Consider the following 17,884-nt stretch of genomic DNA (forward strand, 5'->3'; position numbering starts at 1 on the left):
TTCACATGGAAAAACAATTCAGTGTCTATCAACTCCATTAAATGCAATACACATATTAGATATAGGTGCACAATCTCTATCATCTCATGTTGGTAGAGGCAGTAAAAATGACTTCAATTATTGAGAAGTAAATTAGTCATATAATCTAATCTAGCACAAAATTAACACCCATGGCATCCATCAACATCATGGATTGGTTAAATTTGTAGTTATGGATCCTCCCATATTCTGCTATTTCATGACCCTTCACAGTTTAAAAAATTGATAGCTTCTGCAAGCTGTAATCTTAGTAGCCAATCAAATTTGAAATGAATTAATGCAATCAAGCATAATATACAGCCCACATTCTGTCCAAATATGATTTGCAGGCTCTAGATTCATAACCCAAAGAAATTTGCAAGTCCAAAGGAGGCTCTTTCAAAATGCTTCGATTGACTTTGTAAGAGTGTCGATATTCATTTGTTATTGTATTAAAAATGGCTGATTCGAACATGTGAATCCTCACTTTGGGGGTCATCATTTCCCTTACATATGCAAATGGCAACTGATCTCGAGGATTGAATATTTCTAATTCATTGAATAACAGGAAAGAAAATAGCTTCGTTGGAAGGGTGTGCTTTCTCAATATCAATGCCATCTGTAATGCCAACAACAACACACAAAATAAAAAAATCAGTTAAAGAGAGAACCAACCTAAAAACAAATGTCAGATGTTATCACACTAAAACTTCACCATAATTGAGAAAAGCTGAGTTCTCATACCACTTCTTGAGGGAAGCTTTTCAAAGCTCCAAGGTTGCAAGCCATCGGCACAGTAACTGTCCATTTGATACCTCACAGCTTCTTTGCTCCACTTTGTCCATCTGATTGTAAAAATGGCTTCCTCCATGGTATGAGTATTGTAAGGATGCAAAAAAAAATGGGAACCCGCTGAGCCGCCGCCGCCGTGAGACACTATGCTGAGACAGCGTCACTTTGCTGCTGCTCCATCCGCTGTTCGTTTTTCCCTCGACAACAGTGTTTTGACACGACTTCCAGCCACAGACCAGCATCCTCGAACCTCTTTTGTCGTCAACCCTCTGTGCCTGACTGAGCGGCTGAGGCCCTTTGAACCTGCTCTCCTGTGCCATCGACCTCCACCTCCAGTGAACAGATAGCCGAGCTGTGCGGGAGCAGAAGAAAATTTACTGCCTCTGGTCTCTAGGGTATATTCACTGTGCGGGGGCGAGGTGGCTGAACCTAGCCGCCTCTGCCCCCGGTTTCACCTCTGCTTCACTGGACGGGTCCGGATGGGCTCGACGGTGTTTTTTTTTGGTCTATTGCTAGCCTAACCTCGGCTGTTTTGGAGCGTTGAGGGAACGTGGGTGTGGAGTTTTGTCTCTGCACTTTGTTTCGTGCCGCTGCAATACGCCTGGGTGTGATGGGGATTTTTCAGACTGCTGTGGATTGGGGGCAGCTGTTTTTACATTTGGTTTGTCTCTTTTAGGAGGAGAGTTTTTGAGGGGGTGGGGAAGGAATGGCTACCCTTGTTGCTATCTTCCTCATTTCGTGCCTCTCTTTCTTGTCCGGGCCACCAGGTTTAGAGCTTCATGTGTCGATTTCTCTCCTCAGGAGTTTCTTTTCTGCTTGTGGTGCTTCGGTGTCGGGTCTGATTTTGTGCAGCTGTCTGCTGACTCTCTCTTGGTGCTGCTCCACTGCTCTTTTTCGTTTTTTTGGTAATGGGTATGGTTCCCTCTACAAGACTGCTTCTGTTGGTTCGTTGGGTTTACATACCCATTTTATGTGGTTTTTGCCCTGTCCAGGGGTTTTTCTTGGAATACTTCTTTTGAAGTATTGTTATGTAAGTGGCTCTGCCCACATTTCTGCATATGCTTTTAGCATCTACAACATGTAATATTCTGATCAATGAAGATTATGATTTTTCTCCTGGAAAAAAGAGAGTATTGTAAGGATGATTTGAGACAACAATATCAATGTTGTGAGTTACAAGGAGATTTTCTAAAATTAACAAAGGATCAACAACAAGTTGTAGCTTGGCATCCATCCAAATGTTGTAAACACAGTTTGGGAAAAGCCTGTGGGGAAGATACTTGGGTATGAGGCCATTCATTACAGATTCCTTGTATGGAAACTCCTTGACCAAAACAATGTGCCAAATTCCAATTCTATGAGACTCATTGGGCTTGATTTGGTATCTAACAAGAAGTGTGAGAGTTGCATTGTCCATAAACATGAAGAAACAAACGTTTTCTGCTGTGATTTTCCTAACATTCTTGGGTTGCTTAATCTTGCATAGGCTCCAAATATAGCTGAAATTACCACAACCCCCTTGCATTGTTCCATGGCCTTCCTGTCTTCTTCAGACACAAGGAACCTTGGGGTACGGTAATTGGCAAAACCACAAGGAAAATCAGTCCCTTCAGAATAATTGAAATACCTTTTTCTTTCCTTCACATCCAGATTTCCACCGAAGGTCACTAGACCTGCTGCTGAATTGGGGTTTTTAGGTCCTTTCATGCACTGTAGCCGATATTTACCAAATAACTCTTGTTTTTGAATCTGATGAACAATAGCCGAGACTACCATCAACAACGAAACATAGTTTTAGCCTAATTACTTTTACAGACATGCATGCCATAAGGTAATGTTTCTTGATAGATCTCTCAAATTGTTAAATATGAGGATCTTTGATTACTTGAAAACTGAGAATATAAGTGGCAAGACCGATTCGCCATGGCTGTAGCTTTCCTGAGCAAATACTTCTCTGCTCCATAATCTGAAGAGTATTCAAGGAACTGCATTGTAGAAGACAATAGAAATTGTATATTAATACCCATCAGGATCGAACCTTTCAGGACTCATATAAGCAAAAGTTCCCACAAAGGAATTGCATTGGGCCAAAGTGTGAGCCAACACAGTTCTGACATCGAAATCGGCAATCTTGACTTCTCTTATTGATCAGTAAATTGGAGGGATTTATATCATGGTGAACAATTTTTTTCTGGTGTAGGTAATGCAAGCCCTTGAGCACCTGCCTGGCAACCTCAGCCAAATAGTGTTATGGGATTTTCTTGTGGGTTTGAAGAACCTACGCAAGGGTTCCACTATCCATGTAGTCCAACACAAAAGAGACTCATATATTTGTACTATCTCAAGTCAACATCTGTCCCCACATTGCACCTCCTTTAATAAAAACTCTATCACAATGGTGCACATGCAAGCCTATACAACTTGTACCAAATTTCAGTTGAGGATTGTGTTGACAACGAAGAGCCACTTGGAAAAATTCTTTGTTTTTGTTTGAGTTAAAAATGTTTTCATGGTGTACACCGAGTTTGGACACCAACTGTCCAGAAGAGTATGTTTCATTGTATTTTCCTTCATTTCCGGTGTAACCAGAATCACCACTGGAATTCACATGGAAAAACAATTCAGTGTCTATCAACTCCATTAAATGCAATACACATATTAGATATAGGTGCACAATCGCTATAATATCATGTTGGTAGAGGCAGTAAAAATGACTTTAATTATTGAGAAGTAAATCAGTCATCTAATCCAATCTAGCACAAAATTAACACCCATGGCATCCATCAACATCATGGATTGGTTAAATTTGTAGTTATGGATCCTCCCATATTCTGCTATTTCATGACCCTTCACAGTTTAAAAAATTGATAGCTTCTGCAAGCTGTAATCTTAGTAGCCAATCAAATTTGAAATGAATTAATACAATCAAATAGAATATGCAACCCACATTCTATCCAAATACGATTTGCAGACACTGGATTCATAACCCAAAGAAATTTGTAGGTCCAAAGGAGGCTCTTTGAAAATGCTTCGATTGACTTTGTAAGAGTGTCGATATTCATTTTTTATTGTATTAAAAATGGCTGATTCGAATATGTGAATCCTCATTTTGGGTGTCATCATGTCTCTTACATATGCAAATGGCAACTGATCCTCAGGATTGAAGATTTCTAATTCATTGAATAATAGGCAAGAAAACAACTTTTTTGGAAAGGTGTGCTTTCTCAATATCAGTGCAGTATCAAGCACATCTGTAATGCCAACAACAACACACAAAATAAAAAAATCAGTTAAAGAGAGAACCAACCCCAAAACAAATCTCAGATGTTATCACACTAAAACTTCACTATAATTGAGCAAAGCTGAGTTCTCATACCACTAGGGAAGCTTTTCAGAGCTCCAAGGTTGCAAGCCATTGGCACAGTGATTGTCCATTTGATATCTCACAACTTATTTGCTCCCTCCACTTTCTCCATCTGACTATAAAAATGTCTTCCTCCATGGTATGAGTATCACAGGGAAACAATAAACAATACCAAATGTAACCAATTACCTGGCTAAAGCAATAAAGGCATTATGCGTTCTGGCGCTGAAGGAGAATTGTCAATATGTCAGCTACAAAATATATCCATCCCATGTTATTAATTTATTTTTGCACACAACTGAGAAACTGATTAGAAGCATATGTTAACAATAACATAGACAAACTTTAATGTACATTTTGCTGAGTTTAATAATAGTATTGGCTTATTAGATTTGGTTTGGAACAACTTCGAAAATGAAACTGAAAATTTTGGGAGCTTTATATGCCATTTATTCTTTTTATTTACCTTTGTTCTGCTTGTCCATTGCAAGTATTAGATCAAATTCTTTAAAGTCTGTAGGTGATATAAACCTTGATATAGAAGTTATCTCTATTCCACGTTTCTTGGTTGCATTCTTCATCTTGGGATCTGCAGGATCGCCCTTCAAATAATTTCAACATATTAATACATGATACCTATTTATTACAGTATAATAGAAAAGAAATACCAATTCAATTAACCTTGACCCATGATAAGCTAGAACATACCTCATGGTAGTCAATAGTTCCAGCCGAGTCAATTTTGAATGTTGATATCAATCCCCTTTTCTGCACAGCATCACGAAATACAACCTTTGTAGTGGGACTCCGACAAATGTTGCCTTCCAAGAACAAGAATAAAAGGAGATTATTTTCCTGGACAGATTAGAAAATATTTTTTCAACTACTCAAGATATCTAAACTTGCAATGCTTTTATCATCCCCGATTGCAACAATAGGAGCCAATAGAAAATCATTATCCTTGACAAATTAGATAATAATTTTTCCACAGCTAATAATCATTATCCTTCTTGACATTGATATGCATCACGACCCTAAAAAAGCAATCATGAGGGTTGAGATCGCAACTGTAACTCGTTACTAGAATTTCTGCTTTGTAAAGGACTGAAGTAATGCATAACTCTACATGAAATATTTAGTTACCATGAATTGTTAATGATTCTACAAAGTTTTTATGAAGAATTTTATAGTGGATATTATCTCATGTGATTGTTCTTTTTGTTCCATTTTCTACCAAGTTGAACTCATGATTAAATATTAAAAAATGTGTATCATTATAAAATCAACAACTTATGTAACATGAAGCAGGCACACATATTTAAATAAAACTCAAATGCATCACTCAGCACTAAAAACAGAACTATGGAAACCCAATCCTTGGCCCTGGATTCCACTAAAATGTTTTAGCTAGATTTAATGACTAAAAACATAAACATTGAGTGCAAAGAGCATAATGAGCCACACTCTTGGGTGACCAGCTCTATTTTGACATGAAACTAACAACCAGAAACACACAAAAATAATCTAGAAAATACATACTATGGAGAGACCTTATGGAAGCAGTAAATTGACCATTGAACTTAGAAAGTTTAGGCAATTGGAAGTAGCAAGCAAAGTGATGATGTCAAGAGTCGGAGCCTTGCTTCAATGGCCCTCCGCACACCACAACCTTTGATTTGATTTCTTCCTTAGGAGCAGAGGGGCTTCTTTGTTAAAGGATAAGCCCTAGTCCATTAAGATTGATCATCAAAGCATCTACTTTCAGGGGTTGTATGATGGGGAAAATAGTTGAGACAAAGCCAAGGCTTTTCTGAGGTGAGATTTCCCTTCCTCTGTCTTCCGCATCTAAGGTTGGGCCTTAATGTAATGCTCTAAGTTACAAGAAATAACTAGGGAATTACTAAATACACCAAATATAGAAAGGCAATGTGGCTCAAAAGTATAATAATGACGAGACACATCTACAGCTCTTTAGAAATAGGAAAATATCTCCTAATAACCAAAAGATTGAAAAATCATACACAACTGTGTGAGAATGGCTATAATAATCTCTTGTATATAGTAATTAGGCCCTCCTTATTCATGAGGACCCAGTTCCCTATTAATGTACCATTTCTTTATCTTGTGTCATCATGGAAAAGTTGTACCCTAACTAACAACCCCAGCTGCCCCGCAACTTCCACCCAATCAAGAGTTGGCATTTGGCCCCTAGACTCCATACTAATTTCTTTAGCAACTTTACTTGGATATGGTTTTATCGTAAAACTTGCCAGTATTTTTTCAACAGTTGGTCCTTAAACAACAATGAAAATATTTGATGGTATTTCTGTGCTCAGTATAAATATTTAAGGTTGTTAAAAATATATTACCGTAGAGTTATTGTCTGTATTATTATTACTTACCTTGATGGGACTTTGAGAATTTGAAAACGTGTAGAGAACCACAAACTGAAAGCTCTCGGATAAACCAAAAACATGTCATAGATGGAATGGAAATGGACATGATAAGCAACATGTCTATTGTGGCAATCAAAGCTATTCTACCTATGAGTTCCAAAATAAATCTAAGCATTGTTGTTTGATAAAGCTAACACCACTAATAGTCCCAGGGCAGCTCAATCGACGTTGGTTGTCATATAAAGTCTTATGTAAAGTTTGTGGTCCAAAATATTTAATTAACTTTATGGATGGTGTGTGGGAGCGTGCATAGATTCACCTAAAAGTTATAGCGGTAGCAGTCACAATTGACTCCATATCATGAGAGTGCAAACTCGTACCCAACTTAGTGGTTGATTCCTTTACATAAAAAAAAACAGCTACTAAAACAATCTGATGATGTATCATGGATCTAACAATGATAAAACAAGGGATAGCCATGCGGGTCTCTGCGTTGCACAATAAATTCAATAGAATTTAGATAACGAGGCACATAAGGATAGTGCACAACCTTTAGTGTCCATGTCATTTTGTATTTTTGACATTTGGCTATCGATAACTAGCTTAACGGGTTGTAAAGTTGTCCAGTGATATCCACTATTTCTGTAAACTTCACAATGGCAAAGTAAGGATGACAAAATCCCCTTGCGGGCACCTTAGGCTAGTTTACAAAAGTAGCCAAATGAGTTATCTTAATTTTGTTTTGGTTCCACAATGTTGGTTGCTACCCTGCATTAGACCAATGTAGCCTAATTGGTGGATTCCATATATTTTTGTAGTAACCGTGTACTAAATCTCATCGGATGTTCAAGAAATTGTACATCCTAAGTTTTAGTAATCCTTAAATTAAAGGTATATATTGCAGTCATTGTTTTTCATGTTTGAGTTGCACGACTTTGAGCTCAAACTTAACTTTTTGATTATTAGGCACCCACCCTGGCTTGAGAGGTCACACTCATAACATTAATAGCCTAAGGGGATATTGATTCACTGGTGAGGTTGGCGAAGTGTTAAGCTGTCCACCAAGCTTTCTCACTATGGGCTACCCCATCCATATGGCACCAAGGAATGAGGCTAGGTGCAGATCTCAGAGGATTTTAACAGAATAGTTATTCCTTAGACTTGGCACCTTAGTTGAAGAATCCATCCCCTCACATCATGTTCCTTCTTGAAACGCTCAAAAGGGCAGAAGAAAATTTATATGTCCTAACAGGACGTTCGTTGGTATTCAGGCATTACTAAAATTTTCTCTCTGCAATCATTGGGTGGATTGTATGACTGCAAAAATCTCTAGTGCATTTATTATGATTTGTTCTAATAAAAACATAGATGAGAAAATGGGTCAGGGTTTTTAAGAATATAGAAGGTATGAAGAACCTAGCTCCTTTAGTTGAATTGAATAGAACTACAAAATTTAGTTCGCTCAAGTCAGGAATGATACAAAGAATTGTGCTTGGCTTCAATGTTGGATCTTTAGTGTACAATATACTATAATCTTCTACAATTGGATGGCTGACAATAATGGTAGACATTGTGGAAGCATCATCGCAAACAATGACCGATACTGAACTCACTTGTTGAATCATTGGATGGATGGTACTCACCAAGGAAAACAAAGAGAACTCCAAAAGGCTTGAAGGTTGCAAATGAATCAGACACCATGGCCCTCAATGTTTCTCTTCATCCTCCTAGTCTCTTGAAAGTTCGGATTAAAACTCCAAACTTTTGGCCTGAAATGAGATGATAAGTTGTGCTAAAAATGGGTGAAGGTGCAACAATTTGGGAGGGAGAAGCTTTCAGAGAAAAGAATGAACTAAGAAAGAATGGGTGATGAATGAGGCTGCATACCATCAGAGTCATCTGCCAGCCACGGATTGATAAATCCACGCAGTTCTTGGAGCGAGAGTATTCCTTTGTCAATGTAGACCCGTATTTCGATTGCGCTGATTGGTCATTGTCATCCATAAACTAATTACAAGGAAGAGGAACTATACTAGATTTCTCAGCAAACCCATATCTTCCATCTACATTGCATTCAAATTCATGACGCTTATCATCATTTTCAATCTCAAGATTCACATTATAGCCTTGGGATTTGCAGTTCTTACCTCTTCCCGTATGTTCTTCTTCTTCCACACAATCCGAAGGTGTTAACTGCATATTCTCCTTGCAAAAATCCTCCTGAGAAGCCCTTAATTCCTTGGAAGCAACAAAAGCACATTTTCTAGATATATCTCCATCTTCTTTCCTTTCACTGCATTTTTATTCAGCAGGTTCCTTCTCGGGTCGATCATGCCTATTTGCAACAAGGGATTTGGAGGGTTGAGCCTTGAAATTGACTGAACCCCAATCTCGGTAGTTAGCATCACATCCCCTAAATTTACATGAATGAGTCCTAGAGGCATTTCATAGGCTCATTAGATGTTTTCGTACTAAAATTAGGATCACGGTTCTCTCCAACAATGGCAACAAAAGGAGAATTGAGCCCATTGTTAATATTCTATTCCTGACTTTTTCTTCCTATTGCGAGGACTCTTAAAATGAGGGTCGAGACTTCGCTGATTTGGGTTTCCGAGGAGGGGCATTGAGCAAGAAAGTTTCCTTTAGTAGGGAAAGATTTCTGAGAAAACCCATATCTTCCATCTACATTGCATTCAAATCCATGACGTTTATCATCATTTGCAATCTCAAGATTCACATTAGGGCCATGGGTTTTGTAGTCGTTACCTCTTCTCGTATGTTCTTCTTCTTCTGCATAATCTGAAGGTGTTAACTACAAATTCTCCTTGCAAAACTCCTCCTGAGAAGCCCTCAATTCCTTAGAAGCAACACAAGCACATTTTTTAGATATATCTCCATTTGCTTTCCTTTCACTGCATTTGCATTCAGGGGGTTCCTTCTCGGGCTGATCATGCCTATTTCAAGCAAGGAATTTGTGAGGTTGAGCCTTGAAATTGACCGAATCCCAATCTGGGTAGTTAGCAGCACATCTCATAGATTTACATGAATGAATCCCAGAGGCATTAGCCAACAAAGGTGTTTCTGAAATATTGGATTTCAAAGACCCACCAGAGCCTTTCATAGACCCATTAGATGTTTTCGCACTAAAATTACGATCACGGTTCTCTCCAGTGATTGCAACAGGAGGAGAACTGAGCCATTGTTAATATCCTCTTCCTCAGAATTTTTCTTCTTGTTGCAAGGACTCTTGAAACGAGGGCTAGGACTCCGCTGATTTGGGTTTCCGAGGAGGGGCATTGAGCAAGAATGTTTCCTTCAGCAGGGAAAGAGCTAGGTCCCGAGGAGGGGGATCGAGCATCTGCTGCACTGGGTTTCCGAACCAAAGAGGGGCATCGGCTATGTTGGGTTTCTGAGGAGGGGCATCATCTGCTGATTTGGGTTTCCTAGGAGTGGCATTTTAACCAAGAAAGATCAATATGGTTTCAGTTATAACTCAATGTTTAATCCAACGATGGTAATTATTTGAATTGTCTAACATCTCAATCAGAAGGATGATAAGAAGACAGGTGTGACAAGAGGGGAGTTAATTTCAGAGGGGACACCTTACGGTGTAAATATAAGCTTTAAAGAATATAAATCCAAATATCAAGACTAACATCTCAAATATTTTTCTAAGTGCAACAAAGACTAGCATTTAAATTGCATTGAACAATCTATGCGTTATTAGACATTCATTTAAACTTGGAGTGGAAGTTCAAATGCTTGGAATTTATTTCCTTATAGCATTAGGTTTTTATTGCAACCATACAAATGTTAAGAGGAAGGCATATAGATATTTATTTCACTTAAAAAATCAAGCACTAATCAAATATAAAATAGGTAAGAAGACCATAGAAACACCTAGTGGAGTTATTGGAACCTTGTTGAAATACAAGTACTCTAGTTACATTGCAAAGCTCTCACAAACATCAAGTTAAATTAATTTTCATGGCTTGAGTTTTAGCTATAAAGGAAATTCAAAACTAAGCTTAGAAATTTGGTGTTTAATAAATTGAGAAGATAGTTTTTTTTTTTTGTTAAGCTTGGTAGATCCTTCTTGTTCGTTATAAAATAAGTAAGCAAGTTACACACATATAGATCTTGGTTAGGTGGTCTCAACTTTCCCAGCGGGAAACCATGACTATTGACCACCTAACCGCATTTTAAGTTGTCTAGTAGCAAAAAATACTTATTTTATCTATCCAAGCTACATAAACTTGATAGTCATGTCCACAACCATATTCTAGTTGTCTATACATATATATGACTGTAAACTGTAAATTAAAAGCTATCCACATGAAAACAAATAAAAAAAGGACTAAGAGTCAGCATTCTATTCCTCTTGTTCGGCGGAAGCCGAAGCCACCGAGACTGGATCTTTCGCACTTGAACATGGAAGCTTAGTTAGCACGAACAGGCATGGGAAATGTTTCTCTATACGATCCAGGTGGCCATCCTACTTCTGCAATTGAAATTGCAGTTTTTGAAAGTCCTGTTTATAATTTGGAAAGTCCTAGACAACAATCATCCAACTTTGCTCCATGGCCTTGCCAAGGCATTTCATGAGCCAATACAGATAAATGGACTGTTTATATTATGTCTCTCAACCTTTGGTGTGTCCCGGGTCTGGAATTAGGATATTCCAATCCTCCATGTCTGTTGGCTCCACACTCGCTTGATGATTTATATTTTCCTCCCATTCGGCTATGAGCCACTTGATTTCCCCTATGGTGCCCCCTGCATATGCAGCCACTGCTTCCTGGATCAGGTTGGCCATGAGCTTCCTGCCCCAATGTTTTCCTGTGGTGCTCGGTTCAACCTCAGCCTCACTCCCTCGCAGTCTCTTCCTACGGCTCTTGGTCATCGCTGCTCGAACCATAGCCACAATACCCCTGTACCTTCTTGGCACCTTCAAACATTGGTCTCAAACAAACCTTTTTGCTTTTCGTGGAGAAGGAAAGCTACCTCCGGCTAACCTGTTGTGGGAGCAAGAAACCATAATTTCCAAAATGTTAATTTCTGAATTTCCTTCATCCCATGGTTCTGACAATGCAACAAATCTGTCACCCACAATTTATGTGCGTAACCCATGAGTGTAAGGGACCTCCACCCGAGACTCCCGAGATGCCCCTGCATGACCCCTGGCCTTACTCGCACTGTGACTGTGGTCTTGGAGGCGAGGTGCATGGCCACCCACCAAACTTGTAACCCATAGGTCAAGCTTGCAGGAACCGCGCCCCTCATCTCCGTTGCCCCTCATCGACTGCCTTTGCCCCCAATCCCCTTGACTTAGCCTCTGCTTAGCGTGACTCAAATCCTCCCCATGACCTGACATTTGAACCCCAATACCCACAAGGCATCCTGCCCCTAGCTTACTCACCACCCAACTTCCTAGCATCTGGCTTAAGCTGACCCAACCAACATTCTCTATGTGCAAATTCCCCCATTAAAGAAGACCCCGACTCGCGACAATCTTCCCTCTCCTAACGCTCCTTATGGGCTTGGCATTAGAGCATTTCAATAATTGGAGTGGTCTGACCGCAATGATAATTTCCACTTCCTTACCCTCGAATCCCAGGTTTTCCATGCATACAATAAACAACAGTTCACTCGGGCAGACTCCTTCCCATCACATCCCTATAATCCCCATGCGAGATAGCAGAATGCCAAACTTAATAGACAACCAAGCAGAACCCCTAGACTTGGGATTGTTCCCGTAGACCACCTCCTCTAAGCTAATTCCCCCACTCCAATTACTCGCCCACACAAACCCCGTGCCCCCATGAAAGCCCCAGTTACTAGACCAAACATAGGGAAGCATAACAGAATGTAGGCTGAGCCAGTTAACATACCTGATCATCTGTGTTTGAAGACATCATATCTCCTCGCTTTCCCGACGTCGCTGCTCCTCTTTCGTCATCGTCACCTCTGTGCTTAGACCCTCCACACTGTTCTCTCTCTTTGCGGTCAGTAAACTCAATTGCATGCAAATGCCACCTTCCCTCCTCTTTCTTACCTTAAGCCTGTCGACGGCCACCACACCTTGCGTGTCAAACATGTGGGAGGCAGCGGCACCATCCCTTCCCGTGCTTTTCATTATGACAACCTTAATGGCTCTGTCCGCCAGCTCACACCCTGATCGAGGGGAGAAGATAGTTTTTTAATTTACTCAAATGAATTAAATTACAATACAACTTACATTAGAAAGGTCTCTCAAACATCAACTTATATTAACTTTCATGGCTTGAGTTTTTGTTATAAAGGGAATTCAAAACTAAGATGAGAAGTTTGGTTTTTAATAAATTGATAAGATGTAAATTTACTCAAATGAATTAATTACAATACAAATTAATTTATCTAGTTGTAACAAGCCAATTTTGTTATTATAAGAATGAGTTTATGCTTTCATAGAAAAAATGTTATTTGGTAACAAAGTATAGTTGAAAGGAAGCCTAGACTTTAAGAAGCATTATCGTGAGTGGACAATTCGTGTTTGTGCTCAGAATCACAAACTCAAATTATATTGTGAATTATTTAGTTGAAGAAAATCATTCATATATAGTTATTATTGTGTGCACAAATAGACTGTTCTACATACATTAAGGAATCATTGAACCTATGATAAAACAAGAGAAGGAAGATAACTCCCATGGGTAGGACAATCATTGTAGAGGATAACCCCGTTTATTTGTGATGACCTTAATTCAATGAGTCACATATTGTCTATTCATATCTCAACAATATAATATATTTTCACCAAGTGGTTCATGGCCAAATCCCAACAAATATGGGTTTTTATTTCATAATGCCAAAGATTTCAAAGTTTCAAAGCATACACAACGTAACACACCCAATCGAAGGTCATTATCATCTTCTACTCATCAAGAGATTTCTCATCTCATTGTAAGCTCTAAGAACAATGTTATGGAACTCATAAGATGTACCATTTTATGCCACGTCAACATTCATACAATTGACACATAGCAGTCTCACACCCATGACTCATCATGATATTGCACCACATTCGCAAGCCAAACACATTGGCTTGCTAGGTCATATCCAAATCTTGGTTTATATTTTATCCTTCCTGTCATATCAAATTCTTCTAGATTTTTAGATTTTCAGATGTTAATGATTTCTTATTAGTAGGTTAAAAATATGTACTTCCATGTCATCTACCATGGAAATTTTAACTTGATCCTCAACATTTGCACCATTGACCTAGATTGGATCATTATATTGTTTTTAAATTCATGTCGATGCTTTTAGAGTGGGAAAAGTGGAGAAATCAACTCACAAGACCATTTTTATCAGTAGGACCTAGTTATGAAAATTGACGTATGAAACCTTCCGAGAGAATTTTGAGGCATCAAATGACGTTAACCAAAAAACCTTAAATTTATTATGAAAAATAAATAATTTTAAAAATAATTATAAATTGTAACTAAAAAAAATGTAATTTATAAATCAATAGTTTTATTCATTATCTACATTATGATTTGAAAATGTAAATCGTTGTGTGGAGAAACTCTCTACATCTCATTCTGAGGAGATATGTAGGTGTTAGGCCTAACATAAAAAAATATTAACATTTTTAACTGCCTACTCACTATGTTGAAATTATATATTATTGAGTACGATGCTTTAAAACATCACGAAAATTTTGCATATCATTATTAAAAGCTGCAAAGTAACATTTCACAAAAATATAATGAAGAATACAACAAAAGGAATAAGAGTAATACAAAAGAGTTGGTTAAAATTAAAGTGAACTCCTCTTTCTCCATCCTATTGATTTTGATTGTGATGTGTTGAGGGAATGCTTACCCATTTCGATATTGTGCTTACAACCAATCAATGTGCTTTGCTTCACCTAATACTATCTTTTTTATACCCTACATATCATCCCCCATATACTTCTTCCTCTGCCAATATCCTACGATTACTTTCTCCTTACTAAATAGTGCTAGCCTTTGACAAAATCAATAGTAAGAAGTTCATAATTTAACACATATTTTCTTCTGGAGGGAAAATTTGCATGCATGTTTGTGCAAAAATATCTGATTTACCCATAATGTAGTTCAAGAAAATAAATGATGCCTTGTTCCTTACATGAAAATGTAAGCGATCCCTTTGGAAAAGAGAACCCCACCCCCCACCACTAATGCTTCCAACACTCTCAAATCAACCTAGTCCAAGGATTGTTCATAGTCCTATACTTTTTCATCAACCATATACAAAATGCTAATCCTTCCAATGAGGCAAATGAATTCATCCATCTCCCCACAAAAATGTCTTACAATATTGAATTGTTTTCTTTCTCCTTGGATATCAACAATTGGAACTAAAAGACTTGACAAAAAATATATCATTTGACTACCCATTCAAAGCAGGCTCTTGAAATCATCTTGAGTATATAGAATTTTGGTTGCTAAATCAGAAGCTACAACCATACCTTGGGGCATTTTCATGACCTTCACAGTATCATCTAAAAAAGCTTTGCTTTAATTGGTTTCTGGTAAACAATACAAGAAATGACTTCGACTATAGAGGTCATATATGGTTGTCTCATTTCACTTGCAATACTCGCAAAAATATAGTCATCGGATCTATCATCTATCATGCACAAAACATATCTCGCGGCTTTCCACTTTAACCCATTGTTGACAAAAGTTGTGCTACCAATCCCTCACTAATAAGCTGAAAATGCCAATTCAAATGTGTGAAAATACTGGAAAGAGAGATGACTTGAGAGAGAGTAAGAGAGAGGGAGGGAGAGAGTGGATAAGGTGAGAAGAGGGAGATAGAGGAGAGAGAGAGGGAAAGATGTATTCAACATAGATATGGTATATGTGTATATAAAAACCAACCTATATCCATCTTAATCCCGTATCTATCAAGCGCTAAAAGGGATTAAATCTCTTTTCACTTTAAAAGAGGTTTGTATCTCAAGAGATTTGATCCCTCTATGTGCTTGATAGATTCGGGGTTAAGATGGATCTAGGTTGGTATTTTGTGGAAGTAATATTTGTGCAAAAGATTTATTTTTATGTTTATATTATTTATTTTTTGATATATAAATTGAATATCATTTTACTAATATTAGTATTATCTTCAATGTTTCCAAAAAATAAATCCACTTTATTTAGTGAGTTCAATTTTAACAATTACAGTGTATGAATAGTCTTAAAAATGACTTAAATTACAACATCTCTTCCACACTGGGCTAGAGAGCCTCTCTCGGTGCAACGAGAATTAATAGAAATCAATAGTAAGCTTATTAAACTAACCTAGTTCCATCTTATCTCTATATCTACGAAGCACCGAGAGGGATCAAATCTCTTTTCACTTTAAAAGAAGTTTGCACATCAAGATATTTGATCCCTCTTAGCGCTTGGTAAATCTAGAGTTAAGATGGATCGAGGATAGTTTAATTATTAATTATAATTATATTAACACTTTTATTTTTTTAATTTATTTTTATTTTTATGTAAGCCCGATGGGGTTGAGCGAACCAAGAAGTACCAGGGTGGCGGTGGACGCCAACCACCCATATGGGCTCGATGGCATTTAATGAGTTGGTGTCATGGCGTTTGCCTCACATGTAAAAGTGTGTGAAGGCATATGCGTGGCGTGTGAACACATTGTTCTATTTAATGGTGGCTTTAGTTTTGATGAAGAGCCTAGTGTCCTTGTGTTGTGGTGATTCTGTTAACTAGTGGAAGGTTCTTTAGTCTGGTATGGGGTGGCTTAGAGCAAGAACTTATTGTATTTACATAGTATTTGTGGTGGTGAGTTTAGGAAGAAATAACCATTGTTTGTTTATGGGGAAAATTGGTGACGTGCTCTAGAGTGGCAGAGGGGGAGATATTTGCATATACAAAAGTTTCACATATATGAAAGATATGTGCATATATAGAAGTTGTGCATATATGGAGGCTACGTATATATGGAGGTTGAATTTGTGCACAACTTTTGTATATGCACATCTATGGAAGTTGCGTATATACGGCAGATGCACATATATGGAAGCTATGCATATACGAAAGTTGCACATATACAGAAGATACCCATGTATTTTGTATATGTTCAACTTCTATATATGTGCATATATTCTGTATATGCACATATCTTCCGTATATTCACAACTTCCGTATATGCATAATTTTCGTACATGCGCATATCTTCTGTATATATGCATCTACTATATATGCGAAACTTCTAGATATGCATATATACGAAAAAATTGCATATATATGGAAGAAGATCATATATGGAAGATATGCGCATATACAGAAGATATGCACATATACGAAACATGTGCATATACAGAAGTCACACAACATCTATATATGCACATATTCTGTATAACACGTCTTTCATATATGCACATATCTTTTGTATATGCAGAACTTTCGTATATGTGCATATACAGAAGTTACGCATATACGAAAGTTGCGCTTGTACAGAGGTTGTGCACAACTTCAACCTACATATATACGTAGCCTTTATATATGCGCAACTTTCGTATATGCACATATATGAAAGTTTTGCATATACAGAAGATATACGTATATATAGAAGTTGCACATATATGGAATATATGTGATACAGAAGATGTGCATATATGGAAGTTGTGCGACTTTCATATATGCACATATTTCGTATAGGTGCATGTATTCTGTATATGCACATATTGGTTATAGCTATGCTTCATATGAATATTATCTCAAAAGGAATGTTGTATTATTATCTTAGATAACTTTCTATTGGGTATTATTTCCATAAGTTTTCTAAAATACTGAGTCTTTATACTTCATCCATAACGTAGTAGGTATTAGATTTATGAGAATTTGAAAGAGGGAGAACAACATTTGTGAGATCCCAATGTATGAAGTTCTACATCTATTTCATAGTAAGGGTAATGTTATTTTACCCTCACACCACTTTTGTGGTTTTTTCCCCTTTTCTGTTGGACATAGTTTTTATTCTATGTCCTGTGATACACACTAGAAAATTTTCCTAAGGTCTTGTTTACCACCGATGTTGTCCAAGTTTAATTCAATGTACATAATCACAACCGAATTGTTGTTGACTTATGGTTGAACATTGATTACTATTTGCACCATGAACAAATACTTTTCACCATAAGTTGCCACGAGACAATCCCTAGAGTAACAAATTATCAAGTTTGAGGTTTGGAAGACATAATTTAAACAATCTTATTGATATTTATTAGACCTAGAAGTAGATGTTTCCAAAAATATTTGTCCTA

General features: G+C 37.6%; 1 protein-coding gene and 1 pseudogene across 1 annotated transcript; both read right to left on the reverse strand.

Moving 5' to 3' along the window:
• Window positions 1–322: 322 nt before the first annotated feature.
• On the reverse strand, window positions 323–2,801 carry LOC149241101 (alkaline ceramidase TOD1-like; annotated as a pseudogene).
• Window positions 2,802–3,243: 442 nt separating this feature from the next.
• LOC149241102 (low molecular weight phosphotyrosine protein phosphatase-like) lies at window positions 3,244–8,469 on the reverse strand. The gene is made up of 4 exons (XM_089370433.1): window positions 8,214–8,469; window positions 4,883–4,995; window positions 4,641–4,776; window positions 3,244–3,407 (listed from the first exon to the last, which is right to left on the reverse strand). Exons 1-4 carry the CDS (start codon window positions 8,269–8,271, stop codon window positions 3,244–3,246), a joined length of 471 nt encoding a protein of 156 aa, XP_089226559.1. The 5' UTR covers window positions 8,272–8,469.
• Window positions 8,470–17,884: the final 9,415 nt, after the last annotated feature.

This window comes from Pinus tabuliformis, chromosome 8 (assembly GCF_031772625.1).
Source record: "Pinus tabuliformis cultivar Carrire ecotype Pingquan chromosome 8, CPIR1, whole genome shotgun sequence".
Taxonomy (NCBI): domain Eukaryota; kingdom Viridiplantae; phylum Streptophyta; class Pinopsida; order Pinales; family Pinaceae; genus Pinus; species Pinus tabuliformis.